Source organism: Drosophila miranda, chromosome 2 (assembly GCF_003369915.1).
Source record: "Drosophila miranda strain MSH22 chromosome 2, D.miranda_PacBio2.1, whole genome shotgun sequence".
In the NCBI taxonomy this organism is placed as follows: Eukaryota; Metazoa; Arthropoda; class Insecta; order Diptera; family Drosophilidae; genus Drosophila; species Drosophila miranda.
In genome coordinates, this window is record NC_046675.1 from 26,336,937 (window position 1) to 26,357,526 (window position 20,590).

The 20,590-nt window shown below is 43.5% G+C and overlaps 4 protein-coding genes across 6 annotated transcripts; 2 read left to right on the forward strand and 2 right to left on the reverse strand.

The window, feature by feature from the left end:
- The first annotated feature begins 13,305 nt into the window (after positions 1 to 13,305).
- LOC108156918 (RNA-binding protein with serine-rich domain 1-B) lies at positions 13,306 to 14,891 on the forward strand. Of its 3 annotated transcripts, XM_017288665.2 has the most exons (4): positions 13,306 to 13,354; positions 13,414 to 13,454; positions 13,521 to 13,685; positions 13,780 to 14,891. In XM_017288665.2, coding segments are annotated over exons 2-4 (1,137 nt in total). In that variant the 5' UTR covers positions 13,306 to 13,354; positions 13,414 to 13,452; the 3' UTR covers positions 14,750 to 14,891. The 3 variants fall into 3 exon arrangements, with proteins under 3 accessions (XP_017144154.1, XP_017144155.1, XP_017144157.1); XM_017288666.2 differs by having other exon boundaries at positions 13,318 to 13,454; positions 13,792 to 14,891; XM_017288668.2 differs by having other exon boundaries at positions 13,318 to 13,454; positions 13,795 to 14,891.
- On the reverse strand, positions 14,781 to 16,576 carry LOC108156917 (probable tRNA (uracil-O(2)-)-methyltransferase). The gene is made up of 2 exons (XM_017288664.2): positions 16,276 to 16,576; positions 14,781 to 16,221 (listed from the first exon to the last, which is right to left on the reverse strand). Exons 1-2 carry the CDS (start codon positions 16,541 to 16,543, stop codon positions 14,912 to 14,914), a joined length of 1,578 nt encoding a protein of 525 aa, XP_017144153.1. The 5' UTR covers positions 16,544 to 16,576; the 3' UTR covers positions 14,781 to 14,911.
- Positions 16,577 to 16,985: 409 nt separating this feature from the next.
- Positions 16,986 to 19,331, forward strand: LOC108155459 (2-oxoisovalerate dehydrogenase subunit alpha, mitochondrial). The gene is made up of 4 exons (XM_017286278.2): positions 16,986 to 17,137; positions 17,205 to 17,739; positions 17,800 to 17,965; positions 18,042 to 19,331. Exons 1-4 carry the CDS (start codon positions 17,069 to 17,071, stop codon positions 18,589 to 18,591), a joined length of 1,320 nt encoding a protein of 439 aa, XP_017141767.1. The 5' UTR covers positions 16,986 to 17,068; the 3' UTR covers positions 18,592 to 19,331.
- LOC108155460 (AP-1 complex subunit mu-1) lies at positions 18,746 to 20,570 on the reverse strand. The gene is made up of 2 exons (XM_017286279.2): positions 19,516 to 20,570; positions 18,746 to 19,457 (listed from the first exon to the last, which is right to left on the reverse strand). Exons 1-2 carry the CDS (start codon positions 20,335 to 20,337, stop codon positions 18,999 to 19,001), a joined length of 1,281 nt encoding a protein of 426 aa, XP_017141768.1. The 5' UTR covers positions 20,338 to 20,570; the 3' UTR covers positions 18,746 to 18,998.
- Between the last annotated feature and the right edge of the window lie 20 nt (positions 20,571 to 20,590).

The window sequence follows — 20,590 nt, forward strand, 5'->3', positions numbered from 1 at the left end:
CATTTTCGCATAGCACTGCTGGGAAAGGCTCCATCAAAACTTCAACCTCAAATACCAGAGAGGTTAATAAATGTTTCGCCTGTGTGTATTTCTACTACGTATGGTATTGGAATTTAGTGCTAATGCGTACAAGAAAGAGGCGTGACAACCGAAAAAATAACAAAGTGCTAATAATTTCTGTGCGAAATTATGTTTGGGGGCAACGTTCCTCTGTGCCCAGACCGGCTATGCGCCAGAGAATGTCGAAGCTGGAAATAGAGGCAAGTAAGACAATGCTCGAGGCACGCAAGCGTTTTATACCCTTTGAATATAGCTTTTTATAGGTGATGCCAGGATAGAGAAAGAACAAATAGAGTGCTGAAACAGTGCAATCAATCCTTATAGTTTATAGATTTGATCTGTGATGATCGAAACATTCTAAACATAGACAGATTTATGCAAATAAATAGGAGGCTATATGCAGAGAAATACCTGGAATGACAGAAATGCAGTTGATAGAAGGCAAACTTCCATGATTCTCCATTTTATCCTGTTCTGTAAGATCTACATTTCCTAGTGACTGAAATCCCCCTGTTCCTTCTTCTATCCAAATGAAAATACCCTCTGGAAGAGTACCAAACCCAAAAACGTTTTACATTTTCTGCGGTTTAATTCGAAGCAATTTGCATTTGTTTCTCCTTTTCCTGCCACAAGTTGCGCTACCCAATTTGTTTCTGCCTTATATATTTCGATATATAGTTTTTTGTGTTCATTTGCGTGATTTTTTGTTTTAATTTCTTGCCCGGGGCAGCGGAGAGTCCATTGTAAAGAGATTGGTGGCGGGCTATCTGACAGATACACGCGCGTAATTAAGTTTGGATAGCAACGAGATTGCCTCCCACCCTCCGCGGAGCAGGTCGCTCGTGGGACGAAGGTTGGCCAAAATAAATCAGCCAACAAGACCAAACAACAATTAAACCAAAGCGAAATCACATTTTTTTCTGATGGGCTATCAAATTGTAAATATTTGTGGGCTGGCTGGCTGGCTGGTGGGGGGGGGGGGGGGGGGGGGGGGGGGGATACACACGTACAATATGTCCATTTAGCTGCCTTTGATAATTACGCATAAATATTTCATATGCGTTTTTTCTCGGTATTTATTTTGTGTCAAGGATGAGCGGAACTACTGACATACATCAATGGACTTCTGGTGGCTGATCTGATGCGCTTTGATTGATTGATAGATTGATCCGACAGCGTGGCCAAAGCAAAAACAGAAACCAAAACCCCCCAAAATAAACTAAGAAATACAATCAAATGATGTCTTAATGGGCGTTTAATTTGTCTTTCGACTCGTGTGCAGAGATGAGCCACCATTTGATCGGAAATCGCAGAGATAAAGATCTTGATGGGAACCAGTTCTCATTTACTAGATTGGGGGTAGCAGCAAGGTGATATAGGAAGCTGAATTACGGAAAATTCTATTAATGTATGGAATTATTATCATCGTCAGAAGTTTTTCTTAAATGAATCTAATTTTAGGGTCTCATAGGCATAGGCATCGGCCCTAAAAATTCTATAGCTTTACCAATCCTTTTTCCAAACAACGTACTCGTCTCATATTTACAACGCATCCACTCCGTATCCGTACCAGCTACCTCAAGCTAACAGTATTTTTCTGCCCTTTTTCGAGGAAAGCGTTGTTCTTGAAGGTTTGTCATCTATGGACATATCGTTTTCTGCGGGTCCAGATAAGGTACCAAGTTGCATCTTAAAACACTGTGCCCAGTCCCTTTGCAAGCCCTTGACCTTTCTCTTCAACCTCTCCTTGGAACAGTCTTGTCTCCCAGTAATTTGGAATGAGTCCTACATCATTCCGCTTCACAAAAAAGGTTCAAGATCAAACATTGAAAACTATCGTGGTATCGCAAAGCTTTCCGCCATCCCGAAGCTTCTTGAGTTCCTGGTCACCCGGCAACTGCAACATCTTTGTTGCAGCTTGATATCTCCGTCGCAACACGGTTTTTTCAGACATCGTTCAACATCGACTAACCTTCTTGAGTTTTCTAACCTAATCCACCGTGGTTTTCAAATTGGTTTGCAGACGGATGTAGTTTTTACGGACTTCAGCAAGGCATTCGATTCTGTGAACCATGCTCTGCTTATTCAAAAGCTTTCCTTATTAGGGTTCCCAACGAATCTTCTAGATTGGATTTTGTCCTATCTCTCTAACCGTACTCAACGTGTTTTGTTTTCTAACGTGTTGTCAAATACTGTTAATGTTACTTCAGGTGTGCCACAGGGAAGTCATCTGGGCCCGCTTCTGTTTATTTTATTTGTGAACGACCTTCCTCAAGTTATAACATACTCTACTACACTAATGTATGCTGATGATGTCAAAATCTGTCTTTCTTACTCTGATTGGTATTTGCACACACGCCTTCAACTTGATCTAAGTGAACTACTATTGTGGTGTTCAACTAATCTTCTTTTTCTGAACCTTTCCAAATGCAAACTTATGACATTTTACCGTCGCGCTCCTCATTTTGTCTCATATGTTCTAGGAAATCATGTCCTTGAGCGAATTTCGAGTTCAAATGACCTCGGAGTCCTTTTTGATCATAAGATGTGTTTCAACACCCATATAGCTGCAACTGTAAATAAAGCTAAGGGTGTTTTAGCGTTCATCAAGCGTTGGTCCAAGGAGTTTGACGACCCGTACGTTACGAAACAACTGTACATCTCGTTAGTACGTCCTATATTGGAGTATTGTTCTTGTGTGTGGAGCCCGCAGTATAAAGAGCAGCAGGCTGTTATTGAATCCGTGCAAAAGCAATTTTTAATTTTTGCCCTTCGGAACTTTAACTGGGACTCGGGTAGAATCTTGCCACCCTACCGGTCTAGGCTAAATCTTATTGACCTGCCGTCGTTGAACCATCGCAGAATATGCAATGGCGTAATGTTCGTGCACAAGCTCCTTCTTGGGACTGTTGACTCCCAAACTCTCTTGGGTCAGATTGACTTGGCCGTTCCATCCAGACCTACCCGTACTTTTAGGCCTATCCGTCTACCCATATGTAGGTCTAATTATGCTGATCATGAACCTTTTAGGGTTTTATGCCATAATTATAACTCCCTCTGTCTAACCCTATCCCCTGAACTGTCTCTTAAACTAATTGCATGCAATATTTATAATCATTTAAATTTAGCTAACTTTTAACTTATCTTTTTCTGCCTTTAGTAACTAAGTACCATTATTAACAGATAATTTGTTAATTTAATAAATAAATAAATAAAAAAATGATTAAATTGATTTACTTTCAAGAAACTTATAAGTTATTAATTGAATTCCGTTCGATTTTGTACGCCAAAGAAGATGCTCTTCTGAGGAAGTGAATGGTTGGAGTAAAATTGATAGATAGATTGAGTTGGTTTAATCTACTCTAGCCCCCTCTATAATCTAATCATAAACAGTCCAAAGAATCATTTATTTTATAGAAAATGTCGCCCAGAAATCAAGCGCGTACAGTTTATCAAGAACTGGTGACTGTGGCATGGCTGTGGCAGTAGTCGGGCAATTACCACATAGAGCGTTCAGACTACCCCTCTCCCTGCCTGCTGCCATGTGGAATTGCGGGGTAATTTGCAAACGCACCAAAGCCGCTGACGACGACCTTAATTAGCGGACAGGCAGAGGAAGCAGGCCGGTCGTCCGCCGCTCTGCAGAGGAGAAGGTGGAGGAATATCAGAGTCAAGAAGAACAAGAACAAGTAATAGGCAAAACGCATATTGCAGAAGGGGGATAGGTTGATAGGCGGTGGAAAGGGCTAGTGCACGGTGGGGAGGGGGGTCCAGCCGGTGTAAAGAGGTAAGTGAAGCGTTCATCGAGCTGAAGGGCGCACCGCGAATTCTAAGAAACCAATTAAGGCGCCACTCGAAGGCACAGTGTCGCCAGAACACTCAAACTGAAGTTGAGAATGTTGCCCGATCAATAGACAAGATAAATAAATAAAATTTAGAATTCAATTGGCAAATTATTAGCTTTAATTATTTGTATAGGCTAATAGGCACCCACGCTAACAGGCTGGGTGCCCCACATAATTTCTGACAGTGGAACATCTGTTCTGCACATCTGTTCTTGTCTGCTCAGACATAAACCTTGATATCTGCCCCTTAACCTCCTGTGTCTGGTTGTAGACACGCACTAAGAATTTCTCAATAAGAAAACTCTATGGATATTTGGAAGCTTAGTGCCAGATGTGGAAAACCCATTAACTTAATGATTCAAGGGGATTGAAAATCATTTTTTCCTGTAAAAAAAGAAAATATACATATAAAATCATTCAACATTTTTTTGGTTTTATAATTTTTCGGGTATGTCATATTTATTTCTTGTTCGTATTCATGACGGCCGCCTAAAACTCTTAAGCATTTTGGTTTTGGTTTTTGATGGCACAGTGAACCACTGTGCATTGGAGCTTGATGGAGAGCCGCACACATCAATTGAGATATTATGAAATCGCTTCGTTCACTGCGCTGCTCCCCCATACCATCGCTGCCCCCCTCAGCCAGTGCGTGCGGTCTGTGTCCGCTAATAGAGACGCATCCACATCCACATCCACAGCCACATCCTTTTGGGTCGCCTCGCGCTGCTCTAAGACTGAAAACTGAACCGAGCAACGCATAGCATTTGCCTTGTTAATGATGTGCCGTGCGCGCATTTAAATAAAGTGCCGCCCATTATAATGAGCCGAGCGTCTCCATCTGCCTCTATACCCTGGAAGAGGGTATTGCAAATTTCGACAGAGTCCACAATACCATAAGCAATAACTATATTTTTTTAGGATTTAGTCATATACTTTTTATGGCAAGCGCACACATCACTTGAAACTATAGTTCCCATTGGAGAAATCGGTTCAATATATAGTTCTTATGAAGGTAACTTAAGACCTACGAGTAATCCAGAGAAAATATCGATGGTGAAGGGAATTATTTACTATTCCTATATATGGCGTCTTTCGTAACCTCTTTGTTCAGTTAAACATTGACTTATTAGTTATTCCATAGGGTATACAAACTGCATCATCTGTAGTCATCTTTCATGCATTTTTCGTTGTTAGCGTCTGTCGTTGATAGTACGAGTATTGTCTGTTGGCCTGGCTGTTGCCCATCGTTGTCGACATCTCAACGTCATAAAGGAGCGGCAGCGCCCCCTTCTCCATGTTCGGTCTGTTCGGGTTCTAATGAGCGGCTCATAAAACGCGCTAAAGTTTGCACATAAAAAGGGTTGACCACGGCCGGGGATCCCATACAAAACGCATAATTAAGGCTGAATGGTTCTCTCTCTCTCTCTCCCTATAAAGATTGGAGAGGTCAAGCTGAGGGTTGTGAAACTAACTCAAATGATCCTCAGCAGAATAATCTGTGCCGCAATGCTCATTCAATTACGAAACTAATTTCTCTGCAAATTATATGGAGAGTAAATGTGTATTGTAAAAACAATCCTAAGATCGAAAAATTTAAAGGAAAATGCTTGTGTAAGCAAAAACACTTTCAACAAATGTTTCGGAAACTGCTTAAGACTTGACAATAAGCCGAAGCTGACGCGCGGATCCCTGCCAAAAACGCCCGAAAGTTATCCTTTCTGTTATGACACTATACTGTAGCTCTCAACCATAAATACTACCTGTGTTATGCCACCATATTGCCACTAGTCACCATATAAAAAGATACATTTGAATCTACTTATAAGTACATATGCATATGTGTCTCCCTCGCACTTTTCTCCTTGCTAGCTGCTATGACACAACAACTTCACAGCTGTCAGGCAGAGCTCTCTCAAAACCACACCAGGCTGACAGCTATGACACATCAACATTTTTGAAAAAACTCCCATTCGTAGCACTAGCCAACAAAATTTAACTTTTTGTTTACGCTTCGAGCCAAAACCGACTTTTTTGATGGATTTCGGATTTCGAATTTGTTTAATAAATTATGGTTAAATTAAAAAAAAACTATCTTACATCTGGCTGTATTGAACTTTGCAATTCTGACAAGCTGAAGCGCAAATATGATGTTGCATAGTGTAGTCAGGCGGAAGAAAAATATTAGTGGTGCTGCCTCTCAGGTTGCATCTTCAGGTTGCAAGCAACCGAACATTTATCTGTCTCTCCCTCTCTTGCTGCAATAAAACAATTAAGGCAACGCTAGAGAGGGCGAGACAGGGTGAGAGAAAAACTCAGACAAAACTGCAAGCTCAGTGAAAAGAAAGCAGAAGAAGATCCGTCCCGTTCCGTCCCCGTTGCTGCCGCTGTTCTTCTTGCAACCTTAATGACTGCGGTTTAGCAGTCAGCGGTAGACAGTTTTACATGCATGGAGCGGGACGAGCCTCCGCCTCTGGTCCTCTGCATAGTATTTTCCTTGTGTGGTCGGTCGGTCGGTCGATCGGAGTCGACAATTGACATAACATAAACATTTGCACAGACACACACACATTGAGACAATCGCCTAATTATGGCCCTTCGCTGTTTATTCTCCTTCTTTCTTCTCTTTGCTCGATCTGCTGGCCCCCAGTCCCCTTCAATCGATTCAAATGCCCGACAATCTTTTCAATTATTTCTTATCACCTACGGTCCTCAGGCGAATACCATTAGCACAGCAAATACACTCAGCGAAAAAATCCATTTCCTTTAAAGGTTGAACCTTAGTGGTATTTAAGGAAGAAATTTCGTAAGGTTTCAACATGTATTAACCTGAAAAATATCCACTTAAAGCGGTTAATGTTCATACTATGAGAGCATTCCTACAAATAATTGCTTTTTTCCAATAAAATTAAACTATTAATGTTGATAGACATGTTCTTAAACATTTGTAATTACTCTTAAATAAAAATCAGCAACATATGTTATAAGTTTAACCTTCAGATAAGCTGAATAGGAAAAAACAGACGGTCGCTCCTCGAAAAGGAGCTCAAAAGGATTGGCAATCCATCAAGATTTTTAAAACCTATAGAAAAGAAAGGCATAGAATGGAATAAAAATAACCTATCGAACTATGGTCGAGGTGGAAAAAAGTAGTAATGCCAATATATCTTTGGTTTAGCCTGAAGGCCTTATTGGTCTATTAACTGTAATAAACAACTAAATAACCTATTTTCCTCAGTGTAGCTGGCAACATTGTTGCCATGTTGTTAATGGCATTTGTTCTTCCTCGCATACGTTTTCCTTAGCATATTCCCCATTTCGACCTTGTTGAGACCTTGTCGAGCATATCTTAACTGGTCCGGACAACGACAACAGATTGATATAAATTTTGCCACATATTTACCTATCGCATGTCCACAATTTTCTTCGACGTTGACTTTGTCGGTGTCGATATTGGTGTTTTGTTGGCCGGTTGTTCAAGCTTCCCAATTTTCGGCTTTAAACGGATTTTCGCGTTTTTCCAACCATTTCCAACGTTTTTCGGCGGATGGCAGTTGTTTGATTAATTGCCATGGCCAATGCAAAAGGCAAATCGCTTCACGGATTTTGTTCGCCTCGGCTTTGGCAAATTATCCACAAGTTCCGGCCAAACGGGACGACAAAAACAAAGTCGTTGACAAATGCCCCGCCGCCGCCTGTTAGGGAAAGGCTTTGGCAAACGCTGATCTCGGCAGCGGGAAAGTAATCCAGTTTTTCAGTTTTTTGTTAGTGGTAAATGTTTTACAATCTTTTGAGGATTTATGTTTATGCATACAATTTAATTTATGTCCAATATTTTTAGAGTATATTTTGTTAAAACAATTTTTTATATCTTACAAATTAATTTCTCGTATGAAAACAAAAAGTCTGTAAAGGTCTTTACACAAGAATATTCCAATGAAAACATTTTAATCTTAATTTTTATCCCGATCGTTATGGCACATGAATAAAAATAAAAGTAATATAAAAAAAATTAAAAATAATATACACAATCATTTTAAATTAATTAAATAATATGTTTTATAAAAAATATAAAATAAAAATGTTAATCTTGAAATATTAGATTTAAGTAAATAACTTTCTACCATAACTTCCCCGATTCCCAGTTCCGTGGAAGATCATGATTCTCCAATCAAATTTCTATCATTAGCGATCGATCCCCAAGACCTTTTCACAGTTCTCTCCTCCGCTTATGCCCCGCCTCAAGCGGGCTCTATTTAGAAAAGTGAAACCACTCGACCAACTTCTGTTGACACCTCGCATATGATCTCGATGCCATCCCAGCCCATCCCATCCCAGCCCAGTCTTCAGTCTGAAGTCTCCATAACCGTCTTACATCAATCGCACGTTCGTTGGTGGATCGCCGGACCCACTTGCACTTTCAGCCTCGTCATTCTACCATGTGGACAACTTTCATCTTTCGCGGTGCCTGCTGCTGCTGCACTTTCGATCAATCGGTCAACGCAACGTTGTGGCTGGGAGGTTGCATTGCGTTGACGCTGCCGCTGCCGCTGCCGGTGCAGCTGCCGTGCCTTGGGGGCACCTTATGATGCACGTCGATGTCGATGGTAATTTGCATATTTTCCGCATGCTCAGACGACGAGACGAGCGAGGCCTGCCACCTATGTAGCTGGCAGGCTGGCAGGGTCCGGTCCATCGGCAGTTTATTAAACAAAAATATTGACATGAAAATCGGCTTTCGATTTCCATGCGGCGGCATCGCGCGATGCTGCGACAAATTGTGTGGCAGTTGCACCACCAAAACGAAACCAAACCAAACGAGATTAAATGGAAAGTGAAGTGCTGGTGCGCTTGCGCATGCGTCGCCAATCAACTCGAAGTCTCGGAGTGCAAGCTGAAGCCGAATCTGAAGCTGCATCTGAAGCTGAGGCCAGCTCTTAACTCTCGGTTTGTCGTCTGTGTAATTAGGACAAAATGTCTAATGTTGACCAATGCCGAAAAAGTCAATTCAACTTGGACGACCAGTGCGAGATGCAGTCTGGTTTCGATTTACGCACTTTAATGATCATTTAGCAGTGGACAAACTTTGTATTGCCTTGCTTTTGCTTTTGCTTTTGCTTTGCCTTGCTATTTAGCCGGAGCAACTTTAAGCCGATCAATCTGGGCTGCAACTTTTACTTCGACTGTGGAAAGTTCTTCTATTTGACCGAAGAGAAGATGTCTGGTTCGGGCTTTCTTTTGGGAAATTCAATTTCACACAAACTGAAACCGAGAGTTTATGTTTCTACTTCTGTTTTCAAGGGGGGGGAGGTCTTAACTTTCTGGATTATGTTTTGGGGATCAAGTTTCATCAATAATCGATTTTGGTCTCAGGTTTTCTTCACCAAATAATTTGTAGATCAATCCTTTATAGGAGATGGTGCTTTTATTTTATATTTCGACTAAATAAGATCTTATAATCTTAAATCTCAAACTAAATATTCGATTTTTAAATACAAAAATAGTGAAATTAAATAGAATTTAATTCGATTTAAACGTAAATTAATTAAAAAGTCTTTTTAATACTGCCCAAATTCTATCTGAGTATAAAACACTTTAAAATAAATTAAGTATATTAAATTTGTATTCGATAATATACGAATGTAAGTGAAACCACTTTCTATGTACAATTTCCACTGCGTTTATATATTTAAGAGTAAATATTAAAATTAAAGGGATTATTTCTATGGGTGAATGTTTGTACATATAGTATTTACTAGCTATGGTCATTCGAAAAATAAATAAATTTAAAAATACTTATTTGACATCAATGCAAAGCCCCATCCTAATATATGTATATGTATGTATGTATGTAAGGGAATCACAGTTATTGCATATCGGAAGTATGAGAATGGCAAACCAAAGTCCCGTTAACAGCATGGCGGCTCCATTACCACCTGGAGAAGACAGACCCCCAACTATTTTGTGAGGAGCAAAACTGAATTAAAGCAACAATTATTTATTTAATCATATTTCATTGAGATTGAGCAATCAGCTGAAAGAGCCGCACAGAACTGTCGGCTGCTACCTGACACTGCAACAGCAACAGCAACGACAACGACAACGACAACTGCAGCAGCAGAAGCATCTTCTGCAATTATTTGTGCATTAGAAGAAGCGTTCTACCTCAAGCTGGCGGCTAATGTCAGTTTAAGTGTTGGAATGAATAGAAAACATACCAAGGAAATGCACTGACACAAACACACACACACTCACATACACAGAGAGAGAGAGATCGCGGGAACTGGTGGGAAAATGCTGTCCCACAACCAGATTGTTTGGGCCTCAAATAATATTCGCATTAAGAATGACAGCAATGTGCGCAAGTCCTTAAATGTAACCAATATATGGTTACACAGCGACCAAATTAAATTAATTCATCGGAAAATGATCCTAAAATGGATAGCCCACGCAGAGCAGCAACAGCAACAGCAGCCGGTGCCGTTTACCGGTTGCTCAATGGAAGTCAATGGGCTGTGACGACCTTATGGCCAATGGGCTTTTGGCAATTCATATTGGAGTTGCTTAGGGTACGTAACTGAATGTTACCATAATATATTTATGTACTTGTATGTATCCTTAAAACAGTCTAAGGGAATTTGAAATCATAAAATTACTAAACCCTCTGTTGGTTGGTTTTAAAATCTCTATAACTAAACACACCATTTATTTATTGAATTTCTGCTTTATCTGTACCAATATAATTGAATTTGGTATCTTTTAGTTTGAAATTTACGAAATTACTATTAAAGTACAAGGGAGATGGAAATGGAAAAGTGTGTAACTGATTCTATTTGGATTGAAATCTGTTTACGTAATAACCAGAAGTACGCGCCTTCTTTTAAACGGCTCTCACAGGGCTGTATTACATATTTGAAGTAACTTCCATTGCCCCGGGTGACTAACCGCTTCCCGCCTACTCGTGGGACCAACAATGCCAAGTTCAAACATAAACATCAAAAACACCGCAAAGGAGCTCAGTACTCCTCATAAAGTGGGGAAGGGGGGCCAAAACAACGGGGAAGGAGATTAAGTCGGTATACCGTCTCGAGGCAGCAAGTGAGAGGAAGGGTCCGAAAAGCCAATCGGGCCAATCCACGTCGGGGGGCGACCCGGTTACCGAAGTGTAAACGCCTTGAGTCCAGGGAACCCTTGAAAACCCCACCAGGTGGAGCTTCTGCCTCGAAAGAGAGGACCAGTTTCAGAACAGGAGACCTGCGGCCTTCATCCTGGGCAACGATGACCTGGCGTCTTCCCAAGGCATTGAATCGAGGCGAAGGGCCAAAATGGTTCTGCCAGACTACCAGTCAGCCAGAGCAGCCAAGGCCACCACGCAAGTCCAAGGTCCAACAGGCCAAGAGGACGAAACCCCAAAGCAACCGCTCGTTTGCCGAGGTGGCGAGAGGAAAGACCTTCATTGGAGTCCTAGACAGGGGCGGAGTTGGAGGATAATGAAGAACCACCGCCCAAATGTGAGGACGCCGGGTGGCTCCAAGGCAAAGTGATAGCCATCACCTGCCAAGGTGCTCTCGGCTTTATATACCACCCAGGAGACATGCTGGAGGCAGTTAAATGGGAAGACATCCCAAGCAAACCAAGGGCCAGAGCGTGGGTCTCGGCGAAGCCTGCATAGCCGGAAAAGATTCTCCGGATTTTGCAGGTCTGCAACCCCCACCTTCCTACCTCCGATTGGAAGGTGGCCAAGGTAGAGGAGAGCAATGGACGGAGGCGCCAATTCATCCTCGTCCTGAGAGAGGGGTCAGTGGGGCTTTTCAGCGTTAAGGAGGGCTACAAAAAAATCCGACTCATAAGGAGACATCGAGCATGGAGGCTAAAACTACGATATCGGACGTAGCATCAGTGGTGTCGACCGACTTCCTGGGCGGCGCTGAAGCTCAGGAATGTCGCTGACACTCCTGCAGACAAACCTCCACCATTGTAAGGCAGCAGGCGCATGCTCCACCTAGCCAAGGGTGGAGCCGACAACCTCTTTATTCAGGAGCCGTGGCAACAATTTTTTAAACGTACATGTTTCCCCTTTAGGTCACACTGAATTCCTTGCCACCATGTCTAGCTCACACACCTTCAAATTTAATACTTTTCAGGGTTTTTTTCTAGTATGCTATAATTATAATTTCTCATATATAATTATAATTATAGTATACTTTTAATATATACACCACTTATAATATATCCATATAAACTTACTTTTCATGTGGTTGGGTACCCTTTTCCACAGGTTTAAATATATCGTACATTAACGGAAACGGTTTTGGCACCTGAAACATCTGTTGAGTACGTAACATCCCAGACGCACTTACGTTTCATTCCGAACACACTTACGTTTTTGTACTTTGACTTAACCCTTATTTAAGAAAATTCAATTAAAAGTGAGTAATTCAAATTAGCAAATTGTAGAAAATTGATCTATCAATCATATAATATGATGCGTTCAGGTATGAAAGTTATTTCAAATCGGATATCAAATGGTTTCCAGTCCTTGACGGAGAACGATTAACCCGCTGCAAGGGGGTATTTTAAAAAACACATTTCCCTCTATATTTCGCTTTTGGTAATTACATAAAAAAGTAGTTAATATGTATCAAATGTGTAGTTAGAGTGTAATTACCATGTAAATAAAATAATTTATTGGAAATTGTTGTTGATCGTTTTTCTTTGAACCCTATTTCATAAGCAATACAATAAAGATGAAAACTTAAATTAAACCAGTCTTGTAGAAAATAGATTCACTAATCGGATAAAATTATGTGGGCATGGCTGAAGGTTCTATCTAGCTACTAATATTCAACGGAATATCAAAACGAGTATTTATTGGGGAATAACCGGTTGACAACAATGATTACCGGCAACACTAATTCTCATACCCTAGGGGAAAGGATGTTATAGAATTCAGAAAATGTTTTTCATCCCAGGCTCCGTAGGTATCAGAATCGACATAAATATATACAAGATACTAATAATATACATGAATATTTCTAGAACATATCAATTTGAGAAAATTACGTTTAATCTTCATATAAAATTAACGAAACAGGGTATACAAAGACGTGCGCATCATGTCTTTAAATACCAGCAACATTGGGACTGTTTTTTTGTTGAACTATTTCGTTTAAACCTTGTTTTAGTCAAAATGCAATAAAAGCAAGTGTTGAAAACACTAGTCACTTAGAAAATAGATTCTTTAATCGGATAAAATGATGTGGGCATGGCTAGATGTTCTATATAGCTAATAATATTCGACGGAATATCAAAATCGAGGAATATGTAAAACAGAACTTGAATTCGTCAGTATATTTACGGTATATTTTTAAAATGAGACGGTATATTTGGGTATATTCTGATAAATCCGCGGTCACACCGCGTGCAATCGAAAACAACCATTTTGACGCACGGTAAAAAAAAGAATTTAATTTATAAAAAAAAAAGGTAGTAATTCGTTTAGAATTTTCAGCCGCGTTTAAGTGCATTAAAAGTGAATTCCAATACAAACATGTGAGTAGCAATGGCCAGTGCCGTGGTGTCTTATTGAAACATATCCAATTCTTGGCCAAAAATTAGGGCGCGTGCCCAGAGTCCCGCCGGCGAGGGTGAAAAGGATGTCAAAGAGAAAGACGCGAAAGAGAAGGAGGGGGGCAAGGCAACGACCACCAGCAACTCTTCGCGCAGGGAGCGCGAACGCAAACGCCGTGGTTCCGCCTCCTCTAGCAGCGACTCCAGCAGAAGGTAAATCCCAAAAGACACGCAATTTTTGCACAAATTGACAACCGGCCTAACTGGAAAAAGTGTCAAAACAAATGTATGTAAATGATAATTCCAGTTCATCTGACAGCAGCTCGTCGCGCAGCAGCTCTGGCACTGGATCCCGCTCCAGCTCGAGCAGTTCCAGTGATTCGTCGAGCACCTCCTCGTCCTCGTCCAGCGACTCGGATCGTAGCGAGAAGAACCGTCGTCGTGGAGCAGCCGGTGGTGGCGGTGGCGCCGCTGGTAGCAAGGATAAAGACAAAGAGAAGTCGCGTACGCGGTCTCGGTCGCCGCGTCGCACATCAAAATCTCCACAGCCCAGCAACAAGGCTCGCAAGGAACCCGAACGGGAGCGAGAGCGTCGCAGCCGGTCCAGGGATCGTGCTCGTCGTGCCGGCTCTAATGACAAAGGCGCCGTGGGAGGCGACAGTAACAATGTGAAGCGAGAGCGGTCCCGCTCGGTCAGTCGCTCGCGGTCGCCACGGCGTCGTGGGCGCACTTCGGGAGACAGGACTCCGCCGCCGAAGAGACGCGAGCGCACACGTTCGCGCACACCGCGTTCGCGCTCACCCACACCGAAGCCGGTGCGCATTCATGTCGGTCGACTGACCCGCAACGTGACCAAGGATCATGTATTCGAGATCTTCAGCAGCTTTGGAGATGTGAAGTCCGTGGAGTTTCCAGCCGATCGCTACCATCCGAATTTCGGGCGAGGCATGGCCTACGTGGAGTATGGCACCGCCGAGGACTGTGAGAGTGCCATGAAGCACATGGATGGTGGCCAGGTTGATGGCCAAGAGATAACCGTGTCGCCCGTTATCATACCCAAACAGCGGCCACCCATGCGTCGTCCGTCGCCACCGATACGACGGCCGCAAGGCAACCGCTGGCGTTCCCCGCCGCAATTCAATAGATTCAATAATCGTGGTGGCGGCGGACGTCGGCCATCGCCCCCTAACCGTAACCGGAATCGTTCACCGCGCCGTCGCTCTCGGTCCCCCATCCGTCGTCGACGCCGCAGCAACAGCTCAGACAGCTCCCGCTAGAGGGATCCCTAGATGTACATTGGACAAGCGATTTATACTGATTTATACACATAAAACACAAGCTTCAATTTATTTCACATTATTATTGGAACAGTAAACGTGCGCGGAGCATATGCGGCACTTAATAAATATATAAATAATACACAAGCCTCCTTCTATTAGCTAGTGTATGAAGGTGCACTCAGAATCCTCCAGGGGACATCCCAACGGATGATGCAGCTTGAAGAAGCAGTCTCGCTTCTTAATGGCCAGACGGGGATGTGGAACAGCAGTCATCTGAGGCTTACGTATGCCAATAAGATCGCCGCCACAGAACTGAAAGACCTCGTGTTTGTTCCTCAACAAAGTCTTAATGCCACCGCACTCTGACTTGATGCCGCTCAGCTCTTCTTTGGTCAGAGTTTGAGCAATGTCTCGCATCGGCAGACGGCCGGACCAACTGTCTTCGTGACTGTCAAGCAGCAAGCGAAAGATCTTTAGCACCAAACCATTAATAATAAATCTATCCACTTTTGTGCAATTTCGTACGATTTCCTCCTTCTCGCGCAGCTTTATGGTGATCAACTCGTCCTTTGGATCTCCTATTTTGTACTTTTGCAGCTGTTCTTGCACAAAATGCTCCATACTTTGAGTATCCTTAGAGGCCCTTTTGAGGCCCAGCAATGCCAAACGCTTGGTGCTGGGTATTTTCAGGCGATCCTGAAGCGTCTCGAAGCCACACTGCTCGGACACCTTAAAAACATAATGTAAGAAGTCCTGATAGGCACTTATGCTAGTGTTTCGTCGCTGGAACTTCGCCCCGCTCAACTCGTACGGGCAGCAGGGCAACAGAAAGAAGTGTGTGTTCAGGCGCCCGGCCAAAACCGGCAGCCAGGGCGAGAGTTCATCGGAATGGTTACCAATCAGCCAGTCAATTTCTGGGAATGCCAAGCGAAAGCTATTCGGCTCCACAGCCTGTTCGATGAGGCTTTTGCTAGTCTCCTCCGGATAGAGCGACCAAAGCTTTCGTTTGCGTATATCATAGCCATAGCCGGAATAGCCCTCGGCATTAAGAATGTGAACCAGCAGACCATTGCCACAGCCCAGATCGGCGAAAGCCTTGGGCTCTGTTTGAGTCTGACCCCACAGGACTATGAGGTACGCTGCTATCGCCAGGTCCTCGTATATGAACTTTAACGGATCTGTGGACTCCTGTGCCGTTTGCCAGTACTGCAGCAGGCGCTGGGCATGCTTCTGTTTCAGCTCCTTATACAAATCATTGTACTTCTCCACATCAACCAGGCCGAGAGACTTCACCTTGGTCTCGTCCGGTTTACTTTGCGACCAGCTTAGCAGCTTGGGCTTCAGCACAAACTCCTGCCATCTACCAGTCTGCAGAGAGTCAACCTCCAACTGCCCGCCGTCGAGCCGCACCGAGAAGTCTTCGAAATCATCGCTGGCAAACTGGCATCGGTAGTGGCGTTGCTGAAAATCTACCAATACATTTGAATCGGTAAAACAACAAATAAATGTACGGCTTGTCTCACCCACAAATCCTGTGGCCAGAATGTTCTCCTTTAGTTTCTTGGGCAGTAATTTAAAGCCAATCCTAAAGCCTCTGCACGTGCGTTTCTCTGGCCGCTCCCTCAGCGTCCTCTCTAGTTCTTCTTGTGTAGAATCGCATAGTTGTTCTTCATCTTGTTGCTTTTGTACTCGGCTGATCACCACTTCGAATATCTTTTTATTCAAGGCATGGTAGTTTTTGATTAAAATTCCAATCGCCAGCCAGAATTGCGGTTCCTCGACAGCTGACATGTCCAGTTAGTGCTGCCAAACTAGATTTTTCCCGTTAGATCTAGCTTTTTTAAATTGCGGTTTTTTTGTATTTTTCGGTATATTTTAAAAATGTTTAAATAATCAATAACAATCTCTAAATTGAGCAATATGAACCACTATCCTTTGCTAAAACGTTTTTTTGTTTGACCTATTTCGCTAAAACCTTTTCGACGCAAAATGCAATAAAAGCAAGTATTAAGAATAAGCCGGTAAAGTAGAAAATAGATTCATTAATTGGATAAAATTATGTGGGCATGGCTAAATGTTCTATATAGCTAATAATATTCGACAGAAGATCAATAACGAGGAATATGTAAAATAAAACTTGAATTCGTCAGTATATTTACGGTATATTTTTTAAATGAGACGTATGTTTCGGTATATTTCTGAGGGTCGGACGGTCACACTGCTCCTATTGCGTAATCAGCTGGACCTGCACACGCATCTGAATTCTAACTGTTTTTTTAACCTGTTGCATTTAATAATAATAAGAATACAATAAGAATGTCATTCCTGCGCAAATCAGTCAAACTGTTGAATGCAGCAGCGGGGAGGCAGCAAAATCTCAAAGCGGTTGGTATTTCGATGCGTCAATCAGCGATCGGCGATCTTTATTTGTTTGCATTCCTTCGATCTTCAGATTGTTGGATCCACCTTGCGGCATCAGCGGACTTACAGCTCTGAACCGCCAAATGATTATGCCAATTTTCCTGGAGCCAAGGCCCCGTTTGTAAGTAAACTGAAGCTAAATATGCCGGAGGATTATGCGCCCATACCCATTTACCGCGTTATGGATCGCGATGGTTTCATTGCCGATGAAACGCAAGATCCCCAGCTAGGCCGCGAGGTGGTGGAGAAGATGTTCCGCGACATGCTGCTGCTTAATACAATGGATAAAATCCTATATGAATCGCAGCGCCAGGGGCGCATATCGTTCTACATGACCAATTTTGGCGAGGAAGCCTCTCACATCGGCAGTGCGGCCGCTTTGGAGATGAGAGACCTCATCTATGGCCAATATCGTGAGGCCGGTGTGCTGGTCTGGCGTGGCTTCCGCATTGATCAGTTCATCGATCAGTGCTATGGCAACGTAGATGATTTGGGTCGTGGCAAGCAAATGCCCGTACATTATGGCTCCAGAGAGCTGAACTTTGTCACCATCTCAAGTCCACTGTGTAAGCCACTAATTCTGATTGATCCCAGGCAATCTTGAATCTATATTAACTGTCTTACAGCCACTCAAATGCCACAGGCTGTGGGTGCCGCCTATGCAATGAAGATGCGACCGAACAACGATGCTTGTGTGGTCTGCTACTTTGGGGAGGGTGCGGCTTCGGAGGGAGATGCTCATGCGGCCTTTAATTTCGCTGCAACGCTGAGTTGCCCCGTCATTCTCTTCTGGTGAGTGGGTCAGAAAGATTAGGATGAAAAGATCACCAAATAATCCATCCATCCATTTTTATCTTCTCAAATGCAGTCGCAACAATGGCTTTGCCATATCGACGCCCTCCCATGAGCAATACAGAGGCGATGGTATAGCTGGTCGTGGTCCGATGGGCTATGGTATTGCCACCATCCGTGTGGATGGCACCGATGTCTTTGCCGTATACAATGCCATGAAAGAAGCTCGAGAGTATGTGCTGCGTGAGAACAAGCCGGTGGTGTTTGAGGCCTTGGCCTACCGTGTGGGACATCATTCCACCTCGGACGACAGTACAGCATACCGGTCGACAGAGGAAATAGAGGTTTGGAACTCCGTAGAGCACCCGATCTCGAAGCTTAAGCGCTACATGGTACACAAGGGCTGGTTCGATGAGGCGGAGGAAACCGCATACATCAAGGAAGTGCGCAAGAAGGTACTCAAGCAGATTGCTGTGTCCGAGAAGAAGCTAAAACCCAACTGGAAGGAGATGTTTGAGGGCGTGTACGCCGAGATGCCCGAGCATTTGGTGGAACAGCAGCGCGAGCTCCAGGAGCATATAGAGGCGCACAAGGACAGCTATCCTTTGAAGGACTTTAAGCAGTAGATCTGATCTGTAGATCTAACGAAATCGAAAACCGAGAGACTCCAACAAAAGTGCATTTATTATGATTAAGCTTTTATAGACAAATTTTGTTTTTCTGTGTGGGTTCAACCCTTAACTTAATTCAATTGTTACTATTATGACTCCATCCCCTGTGTAGGTGTTACGAAAAGGTGTTAAAATTTATTAGCTTTGATTTACATAAAATATACATATACTGAAAACAATACAAAATACAAATACACAAATATATATATATACTTTCGACTTAAAGCAACGCATAACTCGGCGGTTGGCTGGCTGTAAATGTGAAGGTGAAGAAGCTATCTATCTAAAGACTACGAAAACAAAAGGACACGTCTCTCGCTGAAGCTGCTTGGCTGGAATGGATGTTGTGGGTGGATTGCCCCTCAATTGGTGCGCAGCTGGTAGTCCCCGTTCTGCGTTATATACCGCACCCAGGGCAAGGCCTGGTAGCCGCTCTTCTCGATGATCTTTAGATAGCGCACCTGAATGCCCGATGTGGTAAAGTACGGTATCTCGAAGCGCACCTGTATCGGTGGCTTGCCCTCTGTATTCTCCTCGCTCTCCACACTGGGCAAACCAAAGTGGGCTCGCATCAGATACTCCTTGCCGCCAGGGAACGATTTCACCGTCCAAATGATGGCATTCTGTTCGGGCGCATACTTGCAGCTGCCAATGGTCGTCTTGAATTTGGGGGAATCTGCATCGGCCGGCACGGGTATAACAATTTCCACATTATTCGCCGTTGATCTGCGCTTAAACTGAGATTTCGCCTTGATCATGTACTCCACACGTGAGTGTGCGTGTCGCTCAATAACGGACTCAATCCATATCAGAGGTTTGACCTATTGTGAGGGTTTTAGTTGAAACCATAGGCCTATATATGAGATTTTCACTACTTACATGCGTGTTAAGGCGATAGGACATCAGCTCAAATTCTCCATCCGGGGGAATGAACGAGATTGTGCGATCGTTTTCGAAACGCGACAGACGCACACACTGATGGAACTTGACATCCTCCAGCTCCACGGACTTTGATTTTCCACGTCCTGTACTCTCGAACAGAACCTTGTCGTTGAGGCCCAATCGGAGCTCAGGCATGCCCGACAGATAGACACGCATTTTGATGGCTCCCACAATCTCGCTGCGCAGCACATTGCCATTGGCATTGGCCAGCAGGTTAACGGACTCGATCACATCGAGAAATACTTCATTTTTGCGATACTTGATGCCCTCAGATCGCCAGGAGACGGCATTTGTGACGGCCACAGGTATGCGGGGCTGCAGTTCCAGTTTGTGGCCCTCCTGCGTTATGTACTCCTGCAGTATCTTTGAGTCGGTGGTCTGTGGATAGCCAAAGTCGATCAGCTCATCGAGCAGCTCATAGATGATCACAAAGTTGTCGCGAATGGACTCCTCTTCCAGCTCCTTGAAGTACTCGACGAAAACCTGGGCTATTTTGTGCAGAAAAACAAAGACCAGGGCAATATTAACGTTCTTATTGCGCGGCGTCGTAGACACAATATATAGGTTGTTCGTCTTGATGTACGCGAACGTTGTCTCCGCCGTCTGTAGGATGGGCGTGACGAGCCCCTCCTCCTCGCGCTCCATTAGCAGCGGCATGAATTTATCTATGACTGCCATGTCGATGTTGTCACCACGGTAATTGCGAGATATCAACACCTTGCCCTTTACGTCCAGCACGAATATGGCCGAAGAAGACATCTTGAAGCGCTCGCCCAGCAGCAGCTGCCACTTGTCCCAGATATGAAATTTCGAGTACGCTGTCTGTACCGCGGGGTTTGCGTGTTGGCGGCAACTGTTGCAGAGTGCTGGCGACTGTCGATGGAGTGTGGCGTGGTGTGTGAACTTGCCTTACATATTCCTGCAAGAACTTAAATGAAAATTCCGAAATTTCTTACGTCGCCTACAATTTCCGCTTCTTCTTTCTTCAGCTGTTATCGATTGCAGGCCAGGG

Bases quoted from the DNA above. Each gene is read 5' to 3' on its own strand.
- LOC108156918 (XM_017288665.2), top strand. The intron at 13,686-13,779 runs GTAAATCCCAAA...TGATAATTCCAG, and splicing joins AGCAGCGACTCCAGCAGAAG to TTCATCTGACAGCAGCTCGT.
- LOC108156917 (XM_017288664.2), bottom strand. From the start codon at position 16,543: ATGTCAGCTGTCGAGGAACCGCAATTCTGGCTGGCGATTGGAATTTTA. The intron at 16,222-16,275 runs GTGAGACAAGCC...ATGTATTGGTAG, and splicing joins TCTGGCCACAGGATTTGTGG to ATTTTCAGCAACGCCACTAC.
- LOC108155459 (XM_017286278.2), top strand. From the start codon at position 17,069: ATGTCATTCCTGCGCAAATCAGTCAAACTGTTGAATGCAGCAGCGGGG. The intron at 17,138-17,204 runs GTTGGTATTTCG...TTCGATCTTCAG, and splicing joins GGCAGCAAAATCTCAAAGCG to ATTGTTGGATCCACCTTGCG. The intron at 17,966-18,041 runs GTGAGTGGGTCA...TCTCAAATGCAG, and splicing joins TGCCCCGTCATTCTCTTCTG to TCGCAACAATGGCTTTGCCA.
- LOC108155460 (XM_017286279.2), bottom strand. From the start codon at position 20,337: ATGTCTTCTTCGGCCATATTCGTGCTGGACGTAAAGGGCAAGGTGTTG. The intron at 19,458-19,515 runs GTAAGTAGTGAA...CCCTCACAATAG, and splicing joins CCTATCGCCTTAACACGCAT to GTCAAACCTCTGATATGGAT.